The 24684-nt window shown below is 40.3% G+C and overlaps 3 protein-coding genes and 1 non-coding gene across 11 annotated transcripts; 3 read left to right on the top strand and 1 right to left on the bottom strand.

Annotated features, from left to right (window-relative positions):
• Nucleotides 1-2500: 2500 nt before the first annotated feature.
• Nucleotides 2501-2582, top strand: trnas-cga. Its single transcript has one exon. It is a non-coding gene; the product is annotated as a tRNA-Ser (tRNA).
• A 1690-nt stretch (nt 2583-4272) lies between these two features.
• On the top strand, nt 4273-8063 carry nabp1a (nucleic acid binding protein 1a). Of its 2 annotated transcripts, XM_017695095.2 has the most exons (7): nt 4273-4362; nt 5126-5300; nt 5662-5800; nt 6610-6681; nt 6763-6847; nt 6995-7055; nt 7344-8063. In XM_017695095.2, the coding sequence occupies exons 2-7, from the start codon at nt 5207-5209 to the stop codon at nt 7511-7513; spliced, it is 621 nt and encodes a 206-aa protein (XP_017550584.1). In that variant the 5' UTR covers nt 4273-4362; nt 5126-5206; the 3' UTR covers nt 7514-8063. The 2 variants fall into 2 exon arrangements, with proteins under 2 accessions (XP_017550584.1, XP_017550585.1); XM_017695096.2 differs by lacking the exon at nt 5126-5300 and having other exon boundaries at nt 4320-4362.
• On the bottom strand, nt 8003-21361 carry ftcdnl1 (formiminotransferase cyclodeaminase N-terminal like 1). Of its 7 annotated transcripts, none has more exons than XM_017695092.2 (6): nt 21084-21361; nt 12354-12467; nt 12166-12261; nt 10632-10787; nt 9785-9973; nt 8003-9254 (listed from the first exon to the last, which is right to left on the bottom strand). In XM_017695092.2, the coding sequence occupies exons 2-6, from the start codon at nt 12463-12465 to the stop codon at nt 8815-8817; spliced, it is 993 nt and encodes a 330-aa protein (XP_017550581.1). In that variant the 5' UTR covers nt 12466-12467; nt 21084-21361; the 3' UTR covers nt 8003-8814. The 7 variants fall into 7 exon arrangements, with proteins under 7 accessions (XP_017550581.1, XP_017550580.1, XP_037395185.1 ...); XM_017695091.2 differs by lacking the exon at nt 21084-21361 and adding an exon at nt 20514-20644; XM_037539288.1 differs by lacking the exon at nt 21084-21361 and adding an exon at nt 14190-14263.
• c6h2orf69 (chromosome 6 C2orf69 homolog) lies at nt 20626-24120 on the top strand. The gene is made up of 2 exons (XM_017695094.2): nt 20626-20905; nt 21979-24120. The coding sequence occupies exons 1-2, from the start codon at nt 20660-20662 to the stop codon at nt 22684-22686; spliced, it is 954 nt and encodes a 317-aa protein (XP_017550583.2). The 5' UTR covers nt 20626-20659; the 3' UTR covers nt 22687-24120.
• Nucleotides 24121-24684: the final 564 nt, after the last annotated feature.

The following is a 24684-nucleotide window of genomic DNA, read 5'->3' as shown; positions in this document are numbered from 1 at the left end:
GCAAAACATTGCCCAACATTTTAAGACTGAATGTGCCCCTAGTATGTGTAAATAGTCTCTGTTCTGAATGGCTGCCATGTATTGTGCCTCATTCAAAAAACAGCCGGGGCTGAAACACTCCTAAATTTTGTGTGAATGGGTGGAGCTAAACCACTAAAGGCTGTATAAGTGAGTATTTAACTCAATGTTTTTCATGATATCATAAAAACCGTGAATTCAAGGTGGGCCATTTTGTAACTTACTTTCCGCACATGGAGTCTTTGAACTGAGGAAAAAATGGTATGTTTTGAATATTTAGCAATGTTTCCATACCACAACAAACTCAAGTAAAATTTGTTTTTCATGATATACTCTGATCATTTATGTAAAAGGAAAATAACATGAACCCTGTATATACCTGTCTGGATTTTAGAATAATATTGAGAAAGACATTAGAAATGAAGCTGGGCGCTGGGGTCTTATGCCTAGGGATCATGCTATTTATATACCATTTATAGTGAAAGGGCTCCACCTTGTGTAAAGAATCAGTAACTTTGCACATTCTCCTTTAGACATTGTCACATTTTTCATTATTACTTGTCTACATAAAAAGGTATGCTAAAAAAGACATTTTTAAACAGATTGTATGACACATTTTATATCAGTAATCAAAGGTGGAACATCAGAATGTACCGTGAGTATTTCAAACAATGGCTAGTTATACAGGGTTTCCAAAAGAAAGTTTGGTGAACTGAAATGGCCACTAGTGTACCACAGTGTGGACTAAATATTTAATTTACTGAGGAATTCCTCAGATATTTAAAATGTTACACATAATTCAGTGGTGGTAGGAACCACCAGGGATCATAATGTCTACAACACAATATAACCATTTTATTTTCATATCCAAAACCGCTGGTGAACCTACACATGTCTTCTGAGTTTTAATATGGAATCTTGATGCTAGTAAAATAGTGGAAGAAAAAATAAGTTTCCTTTGGGGACTATTTTGCCTCACAACATCCTGCATGTATCCCTCCACCCTGAGTATATTGTTTTAAAAATACTTATTATGCCTTCTCAAGCAGAATATCTGTAAACATTGCAGGTAATAGTTTTACGTGATGTAGATATTAAACACCTCAGATGTCTGGTTCCGATGGACAATTCTAAATAACTTAATAACATATTAAGCATTTGATTGTACAGAAATGTTCGTTCATGTTCTCCTTTAAGTATACCATAAACCAACTTCTTTTGGGTCACTCTCTCACACTACACATCTACACAATGACTGTATCCTCAATGTATCAGGTTTTTATATTTCTTGGAAAAAATATATCCCTTCATATTTATGTACACTCTTTTCTTTAGAAAATAACCATAAGTTAATACTTCAATGCTTAAATGGTTGTTTTGCATGGTTCATCAGATTGATGGAGAATGTGTTGTATATGGTTATATAAAGATTTTTTTTTTTTTGGAAATGGTTCTATATAGCACCAAAAAAAGTGCTGCTATTGTTTAGATGGCAAGCTTGTAACGATAGAAGATCCCTTTCTGGTGCTATATATTTTCAAAAATGTAAACAACCATTTCGTTATGCAAAGAACCGTTTAAGAATGAAATTGTTTCATGCAGAACTTGGTTCTAATAGAACCATTCCCTTTACTAAATATACCTTAAAGAACCATCTTAAGAGAGAAAGCCATTTTTGAACAAGTCCTGTCTTAAAGAAAAGTCATGCCCACGCCTAGGCTGGACACTATTATTGGTCTTCCTGTGAGGATTGCTTGTAATTTACTGTCAACTACAAAACAGCACATTTCATTCTTACACATTATGCCCCTTAGTTACTTTTTTCTTTCCTTAATACTGAGATAGAAAGTGCCAATTTGTATTGCCAACAAACAGTTGGCTTCCTTTTTTAAATTTTCCCGTTCTGTTGCCTCATTTAAGATGTACTAGGAAAACTCGAACAAGAAGCTGATAGATATTCAACTTCAGCACGGTGTTTGGATGTTCATCTAATTTCGTGACACAATTTAACAACGAAAATATTCTCTTCTGCTGCAAGTTTTGCCTCAAGTAAACTGACCTTTACTTATTGAAAACGCTTAGCAAGCAAGTTACCTAGTTAGCTACCTAGCTAGCGTTAAGTTAGCGCCATAATATTAAGCCCGAGGCTGACTGACATTACCTTCGCTTTTACTAATTTGAAGATTTGGTATCACATTTTTGGAAGGAGGATACAGAGCTAGTTACATAGTGTTGCAAAGCAAAATAATTTTATTTTAAATAATCTTAAAGCCGTAGCTTAGCTAACCTGCAGGCTAATTAGCTTAACGATTGGAACGGCTAGGTTGCTGGGTCAGCTAGCAGTTCATAATAGAATTGGAATTGTACGGGCCTTAGATTTTTAAATGAAATGTTTCCGTAAATCGTTTGGAAAATAGTAATATTGTAACTAATGGTTATAAATGAAACTATAATTAACCAGCTTGTCTGCTTGAAGTGTGGCGTCACGGTGGCCGAGAGGTTAAGGCGTTGGACTCGAAATCCAATGGGGTTTCCCCGCACAGGTTCGAATCCTGTTCGTGACGACTAAATGTTTTCACTTTTTATATCGACAAAAACACAATTATTAGATCAACATCTGGGTGTGATTCACACAGCAGCATTTTTTATTAGCTTTATTTCAGCCAAACATTGAAACTTTACCTTCTCCTTTCCTACACACTTAGATTGTTCTCCAGTAAAGGTAACGGTTCTATTTAGAACATTTCATGGTTAAATGGGTCTTTGCATGATAAAATGGTCCTTAAGATTGATGTATAATCTGTTGTAACTGTTTTTTGTATACGATTTTTTAAAAATGGTTCTATATAGCACCAAAAAGGGTCCTTCTATTGTTCTGGGGTCAAGCTTCTTTGTGCTATATGAAACAATTTTTTAAAATTCTATATAGAACCATATACAACACATACTTCATCAATGTGAAGAACCCTTTCACCATGCAAAGAACCACTGAAGCATGCAGAAGGTTCTTTGATGGTTCGTGGTTCTATATAGAACCAGTGTCTTTACTAAAGACCCTTTGGATAAACATCATTTTTAAGCATGTAGGGCAGCCTTGCCCTCCTGAAAACAATCACAGAAACCATTAAAAGTTTCTACTCATTCTTGGTGGTGTCCAGTAGTCCTAAGCCCTGCTGAAAAATTACTGTTAGAACCATTAGGATTGAAACGTAATATTTTTGCTTCTTACTGGTAATCGGCTTAATATTTACCATTACAGACCGCTGGTATCCTATAGAACACCTTTAGATCCCAGTGGGAAACCATCCAATGTGTCTGCTATCAGTGTCAGGGCCCCATTACAGTCCTTTACAGTGTGTCCACCCATTTTTCAAAACTTCTGCTGGTTTTTACATAGGATGTTGATGATGGGAAAATAGTGGAACGTCTGAAATAATAAGTTTTCTTTGGGCACTATTTTGCCCCACAACGGCCTGCATGTATTCCTCCACCATGAATGGATTTTAAAGGAGAACTCTTCTCAAAAATACCATAAAAACAACATCTCAGACATCGAACAGCATACTCATAACCATGTAATAACTTTCTGTGAGGAAGTGAACTTTCAGAGGTGGATGTCTGGTTCCTGTCACCACTGTGAACAATTCTGTCTTGGTACGTTACTTTAGAAGGGAACCCTTCACGCCAAACCACTCTGAATGAACGTTGTTTACATCTCAACAACTGAATTATTCCGAAATATCGAACAACTGGTGGAATTCTCTTCAAAGTCTTGGCTGAGCTAAATTATCAAATTTCAGTTTAATATAGCGTGGTGTGAAACACTATCAGTAACTCAGAATAGGACCGAAAGCGAATCGGCAGCAATCAGCGGTTAAGATTTCGTAGGAACGGTAGGTATTTCTGATGTATGCAATCAAATCATATTACACAACGTCCACAATGAGGAAATAAAGGGTGTGCGGGTATTTCCTTTCCATGTGGCCACATTCCTCATTCTGTCCAATCAGATATCGACATCGCGGCACTCACCAACGCGTTTCTCTTTTGTACTTCTTGTTAAGTAGATATGTCACGTCGACGTTTAACATTTGACCACTGTTGCAGGTTAAATCTTTAATGTTTGACGTGCAATCAAATGCGCTTTGTATGTGAAAAAATCTCGTGTTCGGAGCGATTAAGCTCACTGTATCCCCCTTTCCGGAGCGGAATAATGGAACAATCCATCTTGTATATAAACAGTACCGAACACACGTTGGCGTTATTCTGAGTTTTTTTTCTTCTTTTTTTTGTAGGGAGTGAGGGTGCAACTGGCAGTAATGTTGAAGTCTATTTTTTTCTTAGGTTAGGGTTAAATATGATTATATGTTTGTGTAATACCTCACAAATAGAAACACAGGTTGAAAATAATAAACCTGAACAGTTTTTTATGAGGGCTCGACGTTACCGATGCCAGACTTTTTTGGGTTTTTTGTAAAACAAGTAACGCTAGGTGGCTGCTTCTTTTGTGTTCGATGGCGTTATACGGCTAGCAGTTAACGTCGTTTAGAGGATGATTTAAAAGCAGCTCATTTATTTTTTGAGGGGGCTGTTTGAAAGTGTAGCTCGTTAGCAGTCTTTTGTGGCTGCTTCTCCACCGTTATTGTGTGGATTCGGAAACTAGAGAAGTGCCCGGCTTTAGGTTAGCTCGCTATTTAAGAAAACGAGTAAGCAAATACTGGGCTATAATTCTTTTTTTAAGACTTTTTTTTTTTTTATCCGTGTTCAAAAGCGTCCTCTTTCTTCCTTCAGCAGAAGGAAGTCAAGAGTCTAAACAGCACATTGACAAAAGTGTTCAGCTAGGCTAACGTTTAGTGTGAGGAGGAAAACAGATTGCCCCCTTTCATAAGACTTGACCGTTAACTTTGTAAAAACACAAGTCATGTCGAATTGACATCGTTTAGCAGTTCCTATAAGATACGTAGTGCTAACTTCAGGAAAGCAAAGGGCTAACCACGCCGAGCTAGCCCCTTTAGCCAATTGCATATACTGGCTGTTAATATCACAGGTATTCATTCGAGGTAGGGTTAATATTTTTGCTCATTTTTGCTCTTTTTTGTATTTTAAGCCAGCTAACACGTTAGCTGTACCGAATGCTGCTTGTAGCCTTAAGCTAGCCCTTCGCTAGCCGCTCCCCTCAGACTCAGAGATGTCGAGTGTTTCCAACGAAGCGGTGATCTTAATCAAAGACGTAAAGCCGGGATCGAAAAATCTCAATATCGTTTTTATAGTTTTGGAAATAGGTAAGTTTATGTAACCCACACAGCGTTAATGTGCCTCTCATGATAAACTAGCTAAAAAGCTACGAGTTTCCTCTTCGCCAGCTTGTTCGAATTTTGCCGTTCCTCCTTAAATGGTGCAGCATTTACGTTCTGGTGCCGGCGGGTACTGCTGTAACTGCTGTAACATTTAAGGTGGAACGGGGAAAATTCGAATGAGAAGCTGGAGCTCTAGAGGCTTAAATCTCTTCTCCTTTTTCCTACTTCTTAAAGAGACAGAGTTGTGCCGTTTGTAATGACGCTTGTGTACTTTGGGGGGCATTTTTAGCTTTTGTGCTTCTCGCTGTTAAAATGCGACTCTGCCACTGTGCTTTCGCTTTTCCAGGTCGGGTGACCAAGACAAAGGATGGTCATGAAGTACGCTCCTGTAAAGTGGCCGATAAAAGCGGCAGCATCGCCATCTCTGTTTGGGATGAACTGGGCAGCCTCATCCAGCCAGGGGATATTATTCGCCTTACACGAGGGTAACTCTGCTTCCCCCTATATTCCGCACTCTTCTTTTGCAGGTTTAAAGGGGAGTCGGTGTTTGTGTGAAATTGTTCATTTTAGCGCTGGTGATAGAAACCAGCGGTCACCATGTCTACAACACGCATTGTTTACTATCCCAAACCTTTAGCTTTTTTTAAAAATACATAGTAGTCCAAATATTCCTCAGAACTACTATAGACCACTGTCGCATATTAGGCAGCATTCATAATAATTTCTTGTAATATCTTTCTGTAAGAGCTTTTTGTTCACCACAACCACTGTAAACACTAAATTTGTCTAGAACTGAGCATTTCACACCAAACCACTGAGACTTTTTTTTTTTTTTTTTTTTTTAAATCAGTGGAATAGCTGTTTAGGGCTGGGTTTTAAAGGCTAAAAAGTATCAGTTCAGTCCTTTTTTTTTTTTTTTTTTTTTAAATAAAGAGGGTATGATGTTGAATTTTCTTTTAAATGCTAAGCATGTTGTTGCCTTACTTTCTGACTAGTAACAACATGGAACAGTTTAAATGAATTTCTCTAATATGCCTTGCCAATATGTGTTCGTAGTACATTACTTTGTAGGTGTTGTACTGGAGTGTGTAATGTAATACCATTTAGTGTATTCAGTATTTGGCCATCATTATTTTTACTAAGTATTTTGCACAGCCCTCCCTAAGAGACCACAGACAAGGCTCTAGCTACAAGTAATTTCCTTTTTATTAACGTCCCTTTTAAGTACCGTGCAGACACATTGTCTATAAACTTGTTTAGGACCCAATAAACTCAGGTATTAACTGTGTTGTAGTTATGCCTCCATTTGGAAGGGATGCCTTACCCTGTACACTGGACGAGGTGGAGATCTGCAGAAAATTGGAGAGTGAGTATAACATTAAAATAGAACTACATGGTTCAAGTTTGGTGTGTGTGTGCAATAACGGTAGTCATTTAATTTTTTCAGGTTCTGTATGGTATACTCCGAGGTTCCTAATTTCAGTGAACCAAATCCAGATTTGCTAGCCCAAGCCAACCAGCAGAATAAGACGGTAAGGTTACATTGTCCCTTTAGATGGCAGTGTAAACTGAATGGTTATAGACATACACTTAAATGACCATTAAGGTTGACTGACAAAGGGGCATGAAATGGTTTCCGTTATAAAACTGGTCTGGTTTCTTTTCTCTGTTCTCATTAGTGTAAAGAACAACAAGGAAATTCTCCACCCAATCAAAATGCGGGTACTCCTGTTCAAGCAGGTAAGCTGTCCTAACATATCGTTCAGGATCAAGGTGGTCTTTTATTGCTCATTTGCAATGGCACAGAGTAGCACTGCACTATATGTGCAGGTCAGATTCTAGGTAACTCTAGCTCTCCACAGCACTGCAGAGATGTTTGTCTGTTTTTATCCTATAATAATGAACCTTAGCTGCATTGCTCAAGTTGTTAAGTGAAGTAAATACGCTCTGTAGTGCTTTGGCCCTATAGGACAACCGCTGAGGTAAACAGATTTGTTGTTGGACTCACAAACACCTTTTGATTCACAGGAAATGGTACCCCTGTACCCCCGAACTTTGGAGCTCCAGGAAGAACAAACGGACGTGTTCCTGGCAACGGCCCCCCCCCTCCAGTGACTGTAGGGGGACCTCTGGCCCCTCCTAAACCATCTGTCACCATCAGCAATGGCAGGGATCCCCGACGTGCTTCGAAGAGATGAGACACTGATGCAAAACCACTGTCCTGCCCTCCCAACAGCTCCTCTGTGCACACAAAGCTTGAATATTTCTGCAATGTAACTGCCAATCAAGGGATACAAAGTCTTGGTCAATCTGCTGGATGTAGACTATGGCCTCTTATTTCACCTAGGACTGTATTAGCAAAAATGGCTAATGGTTCCTGAAGAAGTTATGCCAATTTTTTAAAATAATTTTTATAAATCACCCTTTTCTTTCTGTGTAGTGCAGGACTCCCTGTGTGCCCCTCTGCATCCCTTCCCGAATTGTTTGAAACTATACACCCTACTTGAACACTTGATGCACTTTCTTCAATTAATTTATAGTAAACACATTACTGTCATGTAATTCAGGAATGGTTGAAACTGCTGTTTGCAAATAGGCAGGCAGAAACTGGTGGCTGCCTTTTTTTTTTCCTCATGGGTTTCTGCCCTTTGGCCAAAAAAGTACCAAAAGTGACTGTGTGAAAGCGGTGATAGTTTGACACATAGGTTTATTTAATTAGGAATAAAACTAGAAATTAACAAACTGTAACCCTGGGGTCTGTTTGTCCTGTCTCAAACCACACATTAACACGAAAAGGTTGGCCTATAACTCTGAAAGCCTAAATGGGTGTGCGTGACCACAAGATGATGAAATGGGAGTATGACTTGCCAGTTATAGCAGACACAAATGTAATACTCTTACCATTTGGCTGTGGGTACTGGACCTTCTAAATAGTCCAATGAGTCAGCAGGCATCCTTTTCCATGAAATCTACAGGAAGCCTCTACCCACACCAACATGACCACTACTGTAGAATACTTAAGTCCCCAATACAGTATCACTAAGCACAGTAGGCCAGCAATTAAAACTGTAAATGCTATATAACAGCCACTGCTTTGCTTTACTTTCTTCCTGTGGACATACTAAAAGTGCTGAATCATTACATTCATGATTCATAAGAATACTCCTTCACTAGTATCAGTATATTACATTGATCAAAAGCATTTCTTTACATATGAAATTTAAAACCACCAACTTTCAGATATAACATTTGATAAAATATTCAAATATAATCTGAAATGTTAAATGTCAATGCAATAAAAAAGATCTTTTAAAAGGTTTTTCTATTTATACTAAAGTTATATAAAGCATATTCCAAATGTAATGTGCCACTGTGATGCACCTGATTAGAAACATTCATAGTAATGTGTTGCACATATTTCTTCATACTGTTGCAAAACAGTTTTACACTGCATGTCTGAAAACAACAAAAAAAAAAAACACTTGTAAAAGCATCACCATTACATTCGTACACTGTGCAACATCTTCCAGAACTCCCCAATATCCTGAGACAGTGCCATCTCAGCCAGTCCCTTACACTCAAGTGGTGTGAAACCCACTAAGGCTGTACCTTTGGTAGCCACCCCATGTCGGCCAGCCAACTCTGTTACACGGGCAGTGATTAGTGAAGCTGGGGCATGATAGAAGTTCTGACCCCCAATGTTGAACGCTGGCCATGGTTCCATGTCAGCAGCCAGATCAGATGGAGGGCCTTCCAGAACACTTTCTACATTGCAGGCGATTTCTATAGCACCCTCATGGGGCAGGGCCATGACCTGGACACCCTGAATACCCCCTGGACTAGACTCTCGGATGGCTGCAGCTACACCCCGGCCTAGGACAAGGTCCTGGGTATCAATGGTCACATTGCAGTTCATCACGTAAGGGCTGGCACCAACACCTACAGAGACAGAATCAAGGCTTTAGCAATAATCATGCATTAGGTTTTACCTTCCTGTAGCTTTCACTTCTAACTCAAACCTAACATACGTCTTTTATCTCATCAAGGACTTCTAAAGGCATTACCTAGATGGTTTAGGTGGTGTCGAGTAGGGTTCTAGCTAAAGTCTGCAAAAAGGTAGATTTCCAGAGGCAGGAGGCCACTACTCTAATCCAGTGGTCACCTCTTGGAGATTTACCTTACTGCAAGGAAGGCACCCAAATATAACATGCCTGATAAATCTAATCAAGATTTTCTGACTACAATATTCAGGTTGATCAGATGAGGTTTATTATAGATATGGCTAAAGTCTGCAGGAAGGTAGATCTCCGGGAACAGGGTTGGTGCTCTACTCTATAATCAAGCCAATTCTCTTCAGAAAAGAAAACTGATCTCTGGCAGGAGAATTGGGGTGTAGTGCAGTGGAGATATTTACACGTCTAACATGACTGAGCTAAAACAGGTCTTCGGAAGTATGTGAAAATTATAACCTGTTAGTCCATATTGTCTTGTAGGTTGTGGTCCAATGTCTGGCTGAATAGCAGCTATGTTTAAAACTTTGCGGGACCATCCGATCTCCTTTCTCCTCTGAGCAAGACCGCGGCGTATTGGTACATCCGCCCAGCCAAAGAAAAATGCACTGGTGCCTAGCACTCGTTCAATGAGAGCAGCAGCTAGAGCTGAGCAGGAAAAATGGCAAGACAAAGACATAGACATTCACTAAACCAGTGGTCACCAACCCTCTCTTGGAGATCTACCTTCCCGCAAAGTTTAGCTCCAACTCTAATTGACCCTCTAATCTCAAAACATGCACAGTTTTGCTGGGTTGACCAACTTTACGTCAAAACCATGCAAATTGGTGTGCAACAGGCTTTGAAGTACGTTTTCTCTCATTTGAAGGGTGTGTCAGAGATGTTACCCAATCAGCAGTGACATGTATATAAAACCTGCCATATTAAAAAGGCAGTGCACACAATGGATTCTGATAAAGTCCTCTACAATTGCAGCCACTGCAGCTTTGAAGATGTTAAGACAGAAGTTTCTCATAAGTATTATACACATGTTTTTATACCCATTTCATAAGGCTCTGAAAATGCTTCAAAACAGACACCAAGAAAACATTTTGTTGGGGCTGAATGCAGCCCAGATCTACCTGAATACTAAGAAGTTTTGATTAGACCCATAAGGTGTGTTAGATTTAGGTTGGAGGTGAAATCTACAGGTATTTAGATCTCCAGGAGGAGGGATACTGACCACTGAGCTAAACCGATGACGCATTTTAATAGGCAAGATAAAGTCTTGGCACAGACACACTTGACACAATGCACCAGGTCTTACCTTGGGCCTCCCTCCCACAATCCTTTAAATCCACCTCCTCTCCAAGAGGGTAGAGGGGTATGAGGTCCACAGCTCCCAAGCAGGGATGAATGCCTTCATGCTCATTCATATCAATCAATGAGCATGCCTGCTCACATGCGGAAAGAACTGCCTCTTCTAATACAGTACAAACCACAAATATGGATGATTGTTGAAGATATCTTAGTGAGTGAAAACATCCTAAATAGCCAATCTAATATTTCTCATAATGACTGTTGCAAGAATAATACAAGATTATTGAACTTATATTTATTTATTTTTTCTTTTGGTAATTGTATCTTATGAAAGTATCTTATTCCACTGACAGATCATCTGCATCATTTCTCAAAAACAAGCCAAAGTAGTTGCCAATGAAATAATACATTCACTAAAAAAATACTTGAAACCTAAGAACAGAATGCAGAATGTTGTCCTTTTCTTTCAATATTACCAATATGAATGTTATTGTATCTTCCCTTCAATTTCTGCACCACGCTGCACAAAATAAAATCTTATTAAGTGAAAACATCTTAAATGTAGGTAATATATCCAATGTATTATTATAGAAGATTATTCAACCTGTTTCTAGACATTTTTCATTTGTTTTAAGTAATTTCATCTAGTGAAAGTGTCTTATTTTAATGGCATCTAGTTTTAATAATAATTTTGCTTATTTTAAGAGATATTGCTTAGAACAAGCAAAATGATCTGCCAATTGAATAAGACATTTGCATAAGATAAAATTACCTAAAACAATTTTTATAAATTCTAGAAATAAGTGAAATAATTCTACAAAATTCCACCACAATTTCAATGAGAAATAACAGTTCTATCGTCTACATTTGAGATATTAAGGTACTTTTTTGGATTTCATTTTGGGGAGCTGTATAACATAAATGTCTGCCACAGAATTTGTCCAAGATTTTTTTGCACCATGTCATGTGGAGTGACGTACAATAAAAGTGCAAGGTCACTGTAAGTTGTGCTCAAACAGCAGTATGCTTTAAGCATTTTCTCTAAAGTGATGTACTACTGAGTGAAACATGGATTCTGACACAGCTTCTCTCATTGATAACTGAGGGTGGAGTGAGTGGCAGGTGAAACATAAAAAAACCCTTGAAGAACATGGTTTGAAGAACAATGTGAAACATAAAGAACCGAAGTACATGGTTCTCCAAGGGTTCTTTAGTAAAGGCAATGGTTTTATGTAGAATCATGAACACTCAAATAACTATTTGCATGTTTAATTGGTTCATTGAAGGGTGAAGTGGTAAAATGGATATAAATTTGACATCTTAACAAAAAAATATATTACCAAGTAACATTAGTTTCTCTGCCTGCTGGTGCATGGTGATGTACTCAAAAAACAGATGTTTTAGACATAAGCAAAAGTCATTAGATTTTGATAATAGTTTATGAGAAAAACTGCTCAATACGACCAGGAACACGAACTAACAGGAACTAACAAGGTCAGAAAGGTCATTTCAGGCTGAGAAAACACATTCAGACAACTTACTGATGAGCTCAATGCTGGCCACAATCGTGATGACAGATCGATTGTAGTCGTAGTCACTGAAGATATTGAGAACTGTCGTGCCCTTTCGTCTTATTCCTTCTCACAAAGATTGACAATGTTAAGATTAGAAAAGTTGGAAAGGTTGGCAATCTTTCTGTCATTGCTAAATAGAAGTACATTAACCATACCATGATCATCAGTGATAGCTGCTTGGGCCACCTTCTCCACTAAACCTCTTTGCCGGGCCTCAGAGATGTTAAGAAGACAGGCAACCAGACGTCGACCAAGAGCGGAGGCCATTTCTAAAACAAAGGACAACGTGAGTTACTTTCAAAGTTGTTTTAATAATACATTTAAATGCCAATAAAGTGGCAAAGTTAAAAGGGAATTCCACTGATTTTTCAAAATCTTTGCATAATTCTGTTGTTGTGATGTAAACAGAGTGTTTTGGTGTGAAAAGATTCAGTGTAGAGACTCAGATTTCTTCACAGTGCTGGTAATAGGAACCAGGGGTCACGTGTTATAAGTTTATAACACAAATATTGCCATTTTATTCACTATCCAAAACCACCTGTGAACCTACAAGTGTCTTCGAAAGTTTTATATGGAATGTTGATGATAAGAGGAAAATCTGAAAAAAAAAATGCATACAAGGGATGGCACTGAAGCGCTGAGAATGATCCTCCACCCAAATAATACCTCTTCTTTGTTGGTCTTGTGGGTGTCCTGACCATTGAACAACAGAGTGAAAGACAAAGTACGCAGAGAAACAGACAGGCTGTGTGTGAAAATGTGTTGTTTGTTGGTGCTGGAACAACTTGGCAAAAATTAAAGCATCAATTTTAGCTTAAAACACTTTCAATATCATTTTGAAAGTACACTGACTTATGATAGGAAGAATGGCATCTCTGTCATTGCTGTTCTTGACCCGGAACGCCTGTTACAGGTAACTTTGGAGGAGTGGGCACTAAAACTTTCAGGAGAACTGTGTAACACTTTACAGACCAATGTCACAGCTGTTGTCTTCAGCTAGTTACAATAAGATAGCTTGGTATTGCCAGCATGGACATCATGGCAGAGGCGGCTTAGAGACACTGTCTGAGGCAGCGAGGAAGACGAAAAAAAGTGAGTACCCGAGCAAGATACCAGACAAGAGCAAATCTCGGACTGGCTTTTACTTGTCGGCAAAAGTTAAACGAGATAAAGGAATGCAAGTCTCACGGCTAACGGGAAAACAACGAAAACCCAACAGAAGAGTGCACGTCGCTACCAACGTTATTTATGAAAGACTGCGGTGTACACTGTAACTTTTCCCAACTCTGTCTCAGCTTTGTAGCATTTCCGGATGTGTAATATTGTGTTGATCACACGAATAGGTCCGCGACAGAACAGGTACTATTTGGGTGGTGGATCATTTTAAGTACTGCGGTGACACTGACGTGGTCGTGGTGTTGGTATTTTGTTAAAGCCACTTTTCCACTGCATGGTACGGTACGACTCGACTCGACTCGCTTTTGGTACCAGCTACTTCTCTGGAGTTAGGTTTGTGCCAAAAGTTTCGAATAAAATTATGAAATCCACAAAGTGGTATCTCTGCATGATACTTGCATTTGCACCTTACCAGTGAAACACCCTGCGGCCCGTGCATTCACACAGATAAACGGCAGATTAACAACCTCTCGGCGTCAGAGTCTAAACATTTCTGCAGATTTACAAATCATACGCGTCGACACCCACAAGTACAAGTAAACGGCGCCGGTGCGCTTAAACATGCACATCTGCACATGTCTTCTATGTCAGACCTATGAGGCGCCCCAACGTCTGCACGTTTCATATTCCTATCTGCAGCCCGGAGAACCTGTGGACATATCCAGTAGGCGGAGACACTGTCAATCATTTCTTGCATCGGCCAATCATATAACAGAGATGGCTTGTCAATCAAAACTTGCATTGGCCAGTCACCTGTCTCTCATTTTATGCATCAGCCAATGGTTTGAAGGAAAGTGCAAAAAGGCGTTACATACCGTTCAGACACACGGAAGTGGGAAGATAGTTTGAAGTTGCCTTAAATATCACCTAATTCCTTATTTGAGATCAGTACATTATTAAGTTGGCTTAAAAAAGCCAACTTACTGTTCTTCGTAATCTTATTATTATTATTCTACACTCAAAATTTTAAGTTTTCGAGCTAGAGCCACGAAGTTTTACAGGATCGAATGGCCTATACCGATTAGGTTGCTTGTGCTTTTCTAAGCGATCCGACGTTTCCGGAATATTAACGTTCAAAGTCGATTTTTTCCCCTTAGGGAATGAATGGGAGGACTGTTGGCAGCTTGCCAGACATGGTGTCACAATGCATCGTTCTCTCACACAATACCTACAAACCATGCAAGGAGCTCAATGTCTCACCAACCAGCCTAATTCTCAGCAGTATCAGCATACATAATGATTTTGTTAAGGTGGAATTGCACTCAGATAGCACCGAATTTAAGGTGGAACTTCAAGTAGCATAACAATAAATTTAAGGCGGAACTTCAATTAACGTAGCAGTAGACTTAAGGTGCAACTGCTATCAACATGTGACTAATTTCAACTTGGAACAGATATTGGTGTAGACCTTCAATGCACGTAGCACTAAATTTAAGACAGCACAGAATTTAAGGTGGAACTTCAATGAACATAGCACTAAATTTAAGGTGGAATTTCAATTAACATAGCATTATATTTAAGGTGGAACTGCTCTCAGCATTTGACTAAATTCAACTTCGAACAGAAATTAAGGTGGAACTTCTATTAACATAACATTAAATTTAAGGTGGAACTGCTATTAACATATCACTAAATTTAAGGTGGAACATCAACTAGCATGACAATCAATTTAAGGTGGAATGTTAATCAAGACAGCAGTAAATTTAAGGTGGAACTGCTACTAACATTTCACTAAATTTAAGGAGGCACAGAATTTAAGGTGGAAATTTATTCAAAGTTTATTTTTAAAAAAATCACGAATACTGCAGCTTCTGCTTTACAACTTTTTCGCAACATTTCAACAACTGTCAACCGTTTTCAACCAATTTATCATGACAACAACTGTCAACCATTTTCAACCAATTTAACATTTTAACTTAAATCAATGTCTCACCTGCTTCCAGCATAATTCTTTTGTTTTTAAGGTGGAATTGCACCAAGATAGCACTTAATTTTAAGGTGGAACTTGAATTTAAAGTGGAACTAGTATAACAATAAATTTAAGGTGGAACTTCTTTTAACATAACACTAAATATGGTACAGTGTTTAAGGTGGAACTTTAATTAACATTACAATAAATTGTAGGTGGCACAGATTTTAAGATGTAACTTCTTGTGAGGTTGCAGAGAATTTAAGGTGGCACTTGAAATAACATTGCACTAAATTTAAGGTGGCACAGTGTTTAAGGTGGAACCTTTTAAATGAGGCACAGAACTTAAGGTGGAACTTCAGTTCACATAGCACAAAATTAAAGGTGGCACAGACTTTAAGGTGGAACTGCAATTAACCTAGCACTAAATTTAAGGTGTCACAGAATTTAGGATGGAACTCTCTTTAAGCTAGCACTAAATTTATGGTGGAACTTCAGTTAACATAGCACAAAATTAAAGGAGGCACAGAATTTAAGGTGGAACTTTAATTAACATAGCAATGAAATTAAGGTGGCACAGACCTTACGGTGGAACTTGAAATGACATAGCACTAAGTTTAAGGTGGCGCAGTGTTTAAGGTGGAACTTTAACGTAACAATAACTGTAAGGTGGCAGAGATTTTAAGATGGAACTTTTTGTGAAGTGGCAGAGAACTTAAGTTGGAACTTGAAATAACATTGCACTAAATTTAAGGTGGTACACTGTTTAAGATGGAACTTCAGTTAACATAGCAATAAAATTAAGGTGGCACAAAACTTAAGGTGGAACTGCAAATAACCTAGCACTAAATTTAAGGTGGAACTTAGTTTAAGGTAGCCCTAAAATTAATATGCAGCAAAATTTAAGGTGGAACTTCATTCACAGTAGCACCTAGCAACAAATTACCATCGAACACGGATACTGCAGGTCTGCTTTACAACTTTTTCACAACACTTCAACAACTATCAACAGTTGTCAACCAGTTGAACATTTTAATAACGATCAACCGGTTTCAACCAATTTAACATTTTAACTAAATTAACTGGCTTTTTCAAGCCAACTTAAAGTTTGTTCACGAACTTTCCCTTTCTAGTTATAACTATTGTTTCACAATAGTTTTTTTTATTGTGTGAAATCTGACGTTCCTTCTGGTTTATGTGTGCAAGTGTATGTGATTATATGTACATGCTTAGGTCTCTTTAACAGGTAGAATAGAATAGAATAGAATAGAATTCAACTTTATTGTCATTGCGTATGTCACAGGTACAAAGCAACGAAATGCAGTTTGCATCCATCCAGAAGTGCTTAGCAGCAATATAAATATTTATCTTACAATGTACAGTAATTATAGTATATACAGGTTAAAAAAATATGAGGGGGTATGAACATGAAGGAAGTTATACAGGTTATAAACAAGAATGTACAGGTTATAAATATGAGGGGTATAAGTACTATGAACAGGTTATAAATATGAGGGGGTATAAAGTACTATGAACAGGTTATAAATATGAAGGGGGATAAGTATGTACTTATGAACAGGTAGAGTATTTACACAGTATATACAATAATGGGCAGTATATACAGCAGATGTAAGTGCCGGTAAGTGGTGTTGAGTGGTGTGTAAGTCTGTGTGTACAGTCCATTGTTATTTAGATGTCAGGAGGCAGAGTTCAGGAGTGTGACAGCTGTTGGGAAGAAGCTATTCCGGTACCTGGTGGTCTTAGTCCGGAGGCTCCTGTAGCGCCTCCCAGAGGGCAGGGGGGTGAAGAGTCTGTGTGCTGGGTGACTGGGATCTTTGATGATTTTCCCAGCCCTCTTCAGACACCGCTTCCTGTAGATGTCCTCTATGGCAGGAAGTGGTGCACCGATGATGCGCTGGGCAGTTTTCACCACCCTTTGCAGCGCCTTCCGGTCTGAGGCAGAGCAGCACCCGTACCATACTGTGATGCAGTTGGTCAGGATGCTCTCAATGGTGCAGCGATAGAAGTTCACCAGGATGTCTGAGGACAGGTGATTCATCCTCAGCCTCCTCAGAAAGAAGAGGCGCTGGTGAGCCTTCTTTACCAGCTTGGAGCAGCTGGTCGTCCAGGTGAGATCCTTGGAGATGTGGACACCAAGGAACTTGAAGCTGTTCACACGCTCCACTGCCGTCCCCTTGATGTGGATGGGTGGATGTGGGTCAGCATTCCTTCTGAAGTCCACAATGAGCTCCTTAGTTTTCTCAGCGTTGAGCAGAAGGTTGTTAGTGTTGCACCACTCAGCCAGACGATCCACCTCCTCCCTATAGGCTGTCTCATCGTTGTTTTTGATGAGGCCAATCACCGTGATGTCATCCGCAAACTTAATGATGGTATTGGAACCATCGACAGGCTTGCAGTCATGGGTGAAGAGGGAGTAGAGGAAGGGACTCATCACACAGCCTTATGGTACACCGGTGTTTATGGTGATGGTGGATGAGCAGTGGTTGTCCCACCGGACATGTTGGGGTCGGTTGGTCAGGAAGTCCAGTAACCAGTTGCACATGATTGAACTAATACCAAAGTCTGTGAGTTTTGTGATGAGTTTTGAGGGGATGACTGTGTTGAATGCTGAACTGAAGTCTACGAACAGCATCCTGATGGAGGTATTTTTATTGTCCAGGTGTGAGAGGACAGAGTGCAATGCTATGGAGACTGCATCTTCTGTGCTCCTGTTCTGGCGGTATGCAAATTGGTGGGCGTCCAGGGAGGGGGGAAGACAGGATTTGAGCTGTGCTAGGACCAACCGCTCAAAGCACTTTGTGATGATGGGGGTGAGGGCTACCGGGCGGTAGTCATTCAGTCGTGATGGTTTGGAATTTTTGGGTATCGGAACGATGGAGGTGGTTTTGAAGCAGCTTGGTACCACAGCACGGGCCAAGGACAGGTTGAATATGTCCGTCAGCACTCCTGCCAGCTCACCAAAACATGTTCTGAGAACACGTCCAGGGATGCCATCAGGACCTGCAGCCTTGTGGGCTTTAATCCTGCCCAGCGCCACTCCTACGTCGGTGGGAGAAAGAGTCAGTGGTTGGTGGTCTGCAGACACATCTGCCTTGGTTGCAGTTGTTGGGTTCCCTTCCTCAAAACGAGCGTAGAAATTGTTGAGCTCGTTGAGGAAGGAAACATCAGAGGAGGCGGGGGAGGGGTTGGTAAAGCAGGAAGGAATTCATGCAAACACTGACTGACCATCACACATAAAAGCATTAGTGAACTGATAGAACATGTTCTTCCTCACTTTGTGGGTAAATACATGAACACAATATACAAAGTTACACACAATATACACAGCATGTAAAAGTGACCCGAATCTGATTTTCTCACCAAATCCGATTTCTTGTTTGGCTGTTCACATTATATTTTAAATGTGACCTGTATGCGACATTAAATCTGAACAGATCAGCTAAAAACCGACCCGCATACATAAAAGACAATGCTTCACTAGGCGGCTCATCCAGAGGTAAACAGTCATGACGGCCAGTGAACGCCTGTCGCTCCCGGAGCTTTCAGTGTCGTCTTCGCCAGCATCACAGGAGCGACTATGAAGTTCCAGTGGTTGACAGCTGGACTCATAGCCCACAGTGTGTACGAGTTCGCTGTAGAAAGGGACGCGTTATACGTTCACGGCTACTTCTTTGGTTCGTGTCCTCAAATTCTTTAAACGATTCAGCCTCGCTCTCGACCGTTTCGTTCGAAACTTGTTCAAACACGGAGCGGCTGCGCTTATATATTATATTATTGCACTGTGTATTGTAGTTTAGTTTATTGTTGAGTGCACTGTGTATTGTAGTTTACTTTATTGTTTAATGCACTGTGTATTGTAGTTTACTGGTATTGGATTGGATTGGATTGTACGGCACAGAATTCTGTGTTCAACTCTGTTCCTTTGGGTATCTACAGTGACTTTTGTTTCTAGCAGCTCAGGACTGTCTTTTTCTCTAACCTACTGGTAACTAGCAAAGATACTTTCTCTAGATAGATAAAGCACTTCTTGTAAGTCGATTACAAGATTCTGAATGAGGTGTTTTATGCTCACTCTATTTGACAGTCTGATGGAAAATCTTCGTTTACATGCTCACTACAAGCAATCCGATGCTAAATGACGCGCATGCGTGGAGTAGCGCTTAGAGTAAACGATGCCATGACAGCGAACATCACGTGAGGTCCAGTCGGCGTGAGATGAGTTTCCAGTTGGCGCGCTGTGTTTGTAATTGCTTTAAACTCATGTCAGACGTAGGAAAACGCCCTTCACATGTCCTTATAAAGGAAGCGGCGAGAGGAGGACGTCGTGTTCTGAGACACATAAGCTGGACGTGTTTTAAAGCTGTTTTAAAGCTCAGAGCATAAGATTCGTCTCCTCTGCAGATCAGTTTCTGCTCCGTCATGTTGAACAGCATAAACCTTTCGCTGAGGCGACGCACATGCGCAGAACGTACTTACGCGTTCCGTCTGCAATGTAATCGGATTCAGGCGTTTACACTGCTATTATTCTTCCATTTAATGGGTTATTTAGAGGTTTACCCACCTCGTAATATCGGATAGAAATTGTATTCCGAATGGCCTCGATCATAATAGACTATTCCGATTGAGGTGTTTACATGGACATATTCTGATTGAGCTATTAGTCGTATCATTAATGGATTATTAGGCTTCTCGTAAACGTGGCTACTGTTGTGTCAGGGTGTACACTGACATTATCAATAGGCTGGCGGTGCATGTCAGGCTGAGAGTGTTTGTCTGCAGCCAGACCCTTCTCACAGGATTACCAACCTCGTTCAGTCTGAAAGAATGTGTGTTCCGAATGGCCTCAATACTACAGGTCGACTAGTCTATTCTGACGGAGGTGTATACATTGACGTGTTCTATTCTGACTGAGCTATTTTAATTATTAACGGGTTATCAGGCTGCATGTAACGTTGCTAATGAAAAAACACAGAGTCGAAGTGGCGACTCCAAGCGTTTCGACTCCCAGAGTCACTGGTCGGCCTTGACTCCCAAACGCGATGGAATCGAAGAAATGACTCCTTTGGAATCGACTCCCCATCACCAGACTTTGGTTTGTTTCGTTTTATCTCACAGCACCGATTAGCGTCGTAAAAACACAAATAAAAAACAAAATACATTTTAAACACATGGGGGCTTACTGTATAAAGTAAATAACAAACCAACCGACCTATTTTTGGAGTGAGACGTTAATGCTCGTCCCGAACAGACCGTTTTCACAGCCACTAGTCAGGACGGCTTCTGCAGGAGAGCCAGGCGGAGCGGTGAGGACGATGTGTAGACGGGTTTAGCTTCACTCCGCCAAAATTACTGCCCATGATAAGCCTCCGCTCGTTGTCTGCTGGGTTGTCGCTTTTTGCCGTGGCTCATATGTCGAGCATCGCCTCGGGAGGAGGCGGGATGGAGCCCACGGGGAGCCCTGGTCCTCCTCTGCGTCGGCTCCTGCGGCTAGCCTCCGTGCCGGGTTCCGAGCAGCACCGCCTCAACGACCTGCTATTGCTGAGTCCCGAAGGCCCGCGGAGCCAGAACGACCATGTCGTCTTCTTCCCCGGGGACATCCAGGTTGGTTATAGTGTATTTTGCTGTTGATTTTGGCTTTAATTGTATTTTTGTTACACCAGTCTGCGTTAATTCGCCATTCATTATCGGTGCAAACGGCTAACCTTAACGCTAGCGCTTTAGCACGAACGCTAGTAATGCTATACAAGTAAGCTATTTAACGTTATATTGATTTATTTACCTGTAAATGAGTCTTTAGGCCGTGTTAAAGCAGAGGTAAACACACTTCTGATCCACAACTTGACATTTCAGATCGAGTCATTTGATATAGGTTAATGCTAGCTAACCCTAGATTAGCCTCAGTTTACGTGGTTGCTCCAGTTTTCCTGTTCCACATTAACTTAAATGTTGCAGCAGTTACATGTGCAACTGGAAAATTCGAACAAGAATCTGGCGAATAAGAAGCCAACTTCAGCCTCGTTGTCTGGAGTCTAAGTTTTTGCACCCTAGTATAGAAAAACGGAGTAGTCTTTAATCACACCTTTCAGGCCCAGGTTAGTATTATATTACCATAGGGATATTTTGTTCATTACCCTCACTATTTATCTGCTGTCTTATTTAGCTGTGGTTTAGTTTAGCTGTGGTTGTGGTGATACCTTTTATAGTTGGCCTCCTACGCGTTGTTCAAGAATACTATCTCAAAATTAAAGAGAAATTGCACTAAATTATTATTTAAAAGGCTGCAAATTCAGTGGTTGAGATGTTAGTCATTCAGTGTTGTACACACAAAAAATGTGGTTCTTTAAGGGTTCTATAGTCAAAGCAAACCATTTCATGTTTAAGTGGTTCTTCACACGACAAAATGCTTCTTCAGATTGATGAATGTGTTCTGCCTTTTTGAAAATGGCTCTATGCAGGATATATAGCACTACTAAAAAGTTGCCTGATATTGTAACACTGGATGAACCCTTTCTGGTGCAATGTAGAACCATTTACAACACATTCTCCATTAGTCTCAAGAATTATTCAACTGTGGTTCGGAGTAGAACCATTGCCTTTACTAAAGAACCCTTGAAGAACCACCTTTTTTTAACTGTGAGGAGAAAGTGTAAAACTTTTCTCTCCTTCCCCTCCAGAACTTCCAGCAAGAAATGGCGCTCCAGCCCGAAGCTGCCCCTTGGCAGTGCTGGAGCTTGGAGCGTGTAGCCGTCATCTTGGGTTCCCGCTTTCCTGGGCGTCACATCTGGGTGGTCCGCGCATCCCACATGTACTTACATAAGTTTAGCTGCTACCAGAACTTTGTGGAGAGCAACCTGTTTGGGGCTCCAGAGCACTCTCCAGACTATGGGGCCCTGCGCCACCTGAGAGGCCTCCTGGGCCACGGCATGGAGCGGGCGGGCCTCCCAAACCCTCTGCCACCTCTAGGGGGTGCTGCGCCTCTACCTCAGGGTTTCTCCCTGACCTTAGTGGGCTTCAGCAAGGGATGTGTGGTGCTCAACCAGATTGTGTACGAACTGGCGGGTGCCAGGGTTGAGCCAGAATTGAAGCTGTTCCTTGAGAGCATCTCGGATATGTACTGGCTGGATGGTGGGCACCCTGGAGGCGGCGAGACGTGGGTGACTGACAAACGGGCACTTGGAGAACTGGCAGCCTGTGGAGTGTCTGTGCATGCTCATGTCACGCCCTACGAGGTGCGGGACCCCATGCGAGCTTGGGTGGGTCGGGAGCACCGGCGTTTCATTAAGACACTTGAGGAGCACAACACCTGCATCACCCATAAGCTGCACTTTGAGGACGAGCCGGCGTCTATTGAAAACCACTTTCGGGTCATAAAGGAGTTCTGATTATTGGCCCAGACCTGTTTCTTAAGCTTTAAAACGATGATTTAGTAAAAAAAAAAAAAATTTAACAAATTATACACAAAAGTGGTCAGTCCACCAAAACATATTTGGTGTCCATAGTTTGCTTGTTTAGTTTCGCAGTGGGCGTACAAGGCTTACGAAGCCTTATGAATCATATTCAAATTGAAGCACAGGCAGGTACAGTTTTTATTTGTTGTAGCTCCAGTGCAAAGCTGAAGTAGCAAACTCTGAACACAAACATGTCTTGGCTGAGTGTAAATTCGATTTTTCACTGAACTTGCTTTGACATGGAATGTATTTAGCCACCAAGCACAAAGCCTACTTTCTCAATTAAGGACTATTAAAAAGCAAGGCATCGAGACCAAATCTCTGCATAAAGAGCAAGTACTTTGCATAATACTGTCACATGACTGTGAAATGAGACTTTTGGAACTGCTTGAGTTACTTCTCCCCATGTATCCAAAGGGCTTCACCTTTTTCCGCATATGCCTGAAAGTCACACATACTAACGTGGCGCTAAATGTGCTAAAAGCTCAGTGTAAATTTAAATACTTAATTGTGAAGTTTATCCTCATTTCTGCTACTTTCATGCACCGACATCCTTGTTCTTGAGCTGTGACACACCTGAATGTAAAACTGCCTCACAACAAGCTGAAGAAGGCTCTCTGCTCCCTATGTAGTGCACTGCACAGGTCATAAAACTTTGGCCTGTATAACTGAATAGTGCATTAAATGTTAACTGGAGAGTTACACAACTTGTGGCTGAATATAAATGGCATTTTGTTTGACATATAATACAAAAGCCTTTATTCCATGGCCTACATATGCATTGCATAGGGAGTACGGACTGTTTGGGATTCAGCCTAGGATACTTAGATAAATTATGCTTTTCAGTAATATCACTGCTGTACAAAATAGTTGCAGCTGGACAGATGCTGTCCTTGAATATAATGCAGGCATGCAGTTTTCTGTTGTTGTCCATAACCTTATTGCAGGTTAAATTGTGAATCATTCACAAAATTTGTTGAATTAGAGACCAATGCAGTTTAACATAAACATATGGCCTGTGATTTGGCCTGGTTGTTTCTTCACTGACTGTCTTAATGAAATAGAAATCTGTAATCTCTCTTTGCTTGAACGCTAAAATTATGTCTGTAATTACTGTAGAGCTACAACAGTTTCCCTGGCTGAGACTAAATGGCTGTTTACTAGACACCTGTTTAAAAGAAGTGTAGTATATATTTTGTGTAGGATTCCATGAATAGAAAGCAAGACAATTTCCTGCTTGAGTACAATGAATGCATTGAATGTGTTTTATGTTTTGTATCATTCCGCACATTTGCTAATGCTATTTTTTCCTAATTCATAATTGCTTGTTACTTTATGTTCTGTTACTAAAATCAGTTTAAATTATTACACATTAGGCTCTTTGCTGTATTTCACTCTATATGTAGAGCTGTTCAAGATGCAGAACTGGCATAATATGGGCTTTGGCGCTGACTGAACCACAAGCAGGCAAGATTACATCAAATGCTTTGTAAACCAGGAGCCATATTACAGAAAATTCCTATCTTTTGGTCTTAAGTTAAGATCTGACCAGTCTAGATGAGACTTTTCACAAATTCGTATTAAAGAAGCAAATCTTAAAGAATTTACAGCATCTCAAGTTGAGGAAATTCTAAACTACTTAAAATTCTAAACTGTCATACACATTCTGTGCACAGCTGAAACGTAAACATGATCAAAATAATGGTACAAATGTCAGGTATAGCTACTAATACTGATGTAAAAAAATAATAGCATCATAAAACTAATGCTGGCCTTAAAAAAAATTCACTGTCCAATGTCCATATAAAACCATGAGAGTTTTACTAGAATTGTGGCATGCTCCCATTATCTCGATCATTTGGTGTAAGGTGATCAGGATAGCTATTTTGAATCTTTTCCCCCATTTTACTGTTGGGATAAAATTACCCATGT

This window comes from Pygocentrus nattereri, chromosome 6 (genome assembly GCF_015220715.1).
Source record: "Pygocentrus nattereri isolate fPygNat1 chromosome 6, fPygNat1.pri, whole genome shotgun sequence".
Taxonomy (NCBI): Eukaryota; Metazoa; Chordata; class Actinopteri; order Characiformes; family Serrasalmidae; genus Pygocentrus; species Pygocentrus nattereri.
Note: the sequence above shows the minus strand (reverse complement) of the source record. Positions and strands in the feature narration are given on the sequence as shown.

Coding starts and splice junctions, on each gene's coding strand:
- nabp1a (XM_017695095.2), top strand. CDS start 5,207: ATGTCGAGTGTTTCCAACGAAGCGGTGATCTTAATCAAAGACGTAAAG. Junction 6,682..6,762: donor GATCTGCAGAAAATTGGAGA/GTGAGTATAACA, acceptor TAATTTTTTCAG/GTTCTGTATGGTATACTCCG. Junction 7,056..7,343: donor GGGTACTCCTGTTCAAGCAG/GTAAGCTGTCCT, acceptor TTTGATTCACAG/GAAATGGTACCCCTGTACCC.
- c6h2orf69 (XM_017695094.2), top strand. CDS start 20,660: ATGATAAGCCTCCGCTCGTTGTCTGCTGGGTTGTCGCTTTTTGCCGTG. Junction 20,906..21,978: donor TCTTCCCCGGGGACATCCAG/GTTGGTTATAGT, acceptor CTTCCCCTCCAG/AACTTCCAGCAAGAAATGGC.
- ftcdnl1 (XM_017695092.2), bottom strand. CDS start 12,465: ATGGCCTCCGCTCTTGGTCGACGTCTGGTTGCCTGTCTTCTTAACATC. Junction 12,262..12,353: donor AGCTATCACTGATGATCATG/GTATGGTTAATG, acceptor CTTTGTGAGAAG/GAATAAGACGAAAGGGCACG. Junction 9,255..9,784: donor AAGACAATATGGACTAACAG/GTTATAATTTTC, acceptor CTGTCTCTGTAG/GTGTTGGTGCCAGCCCTTAC.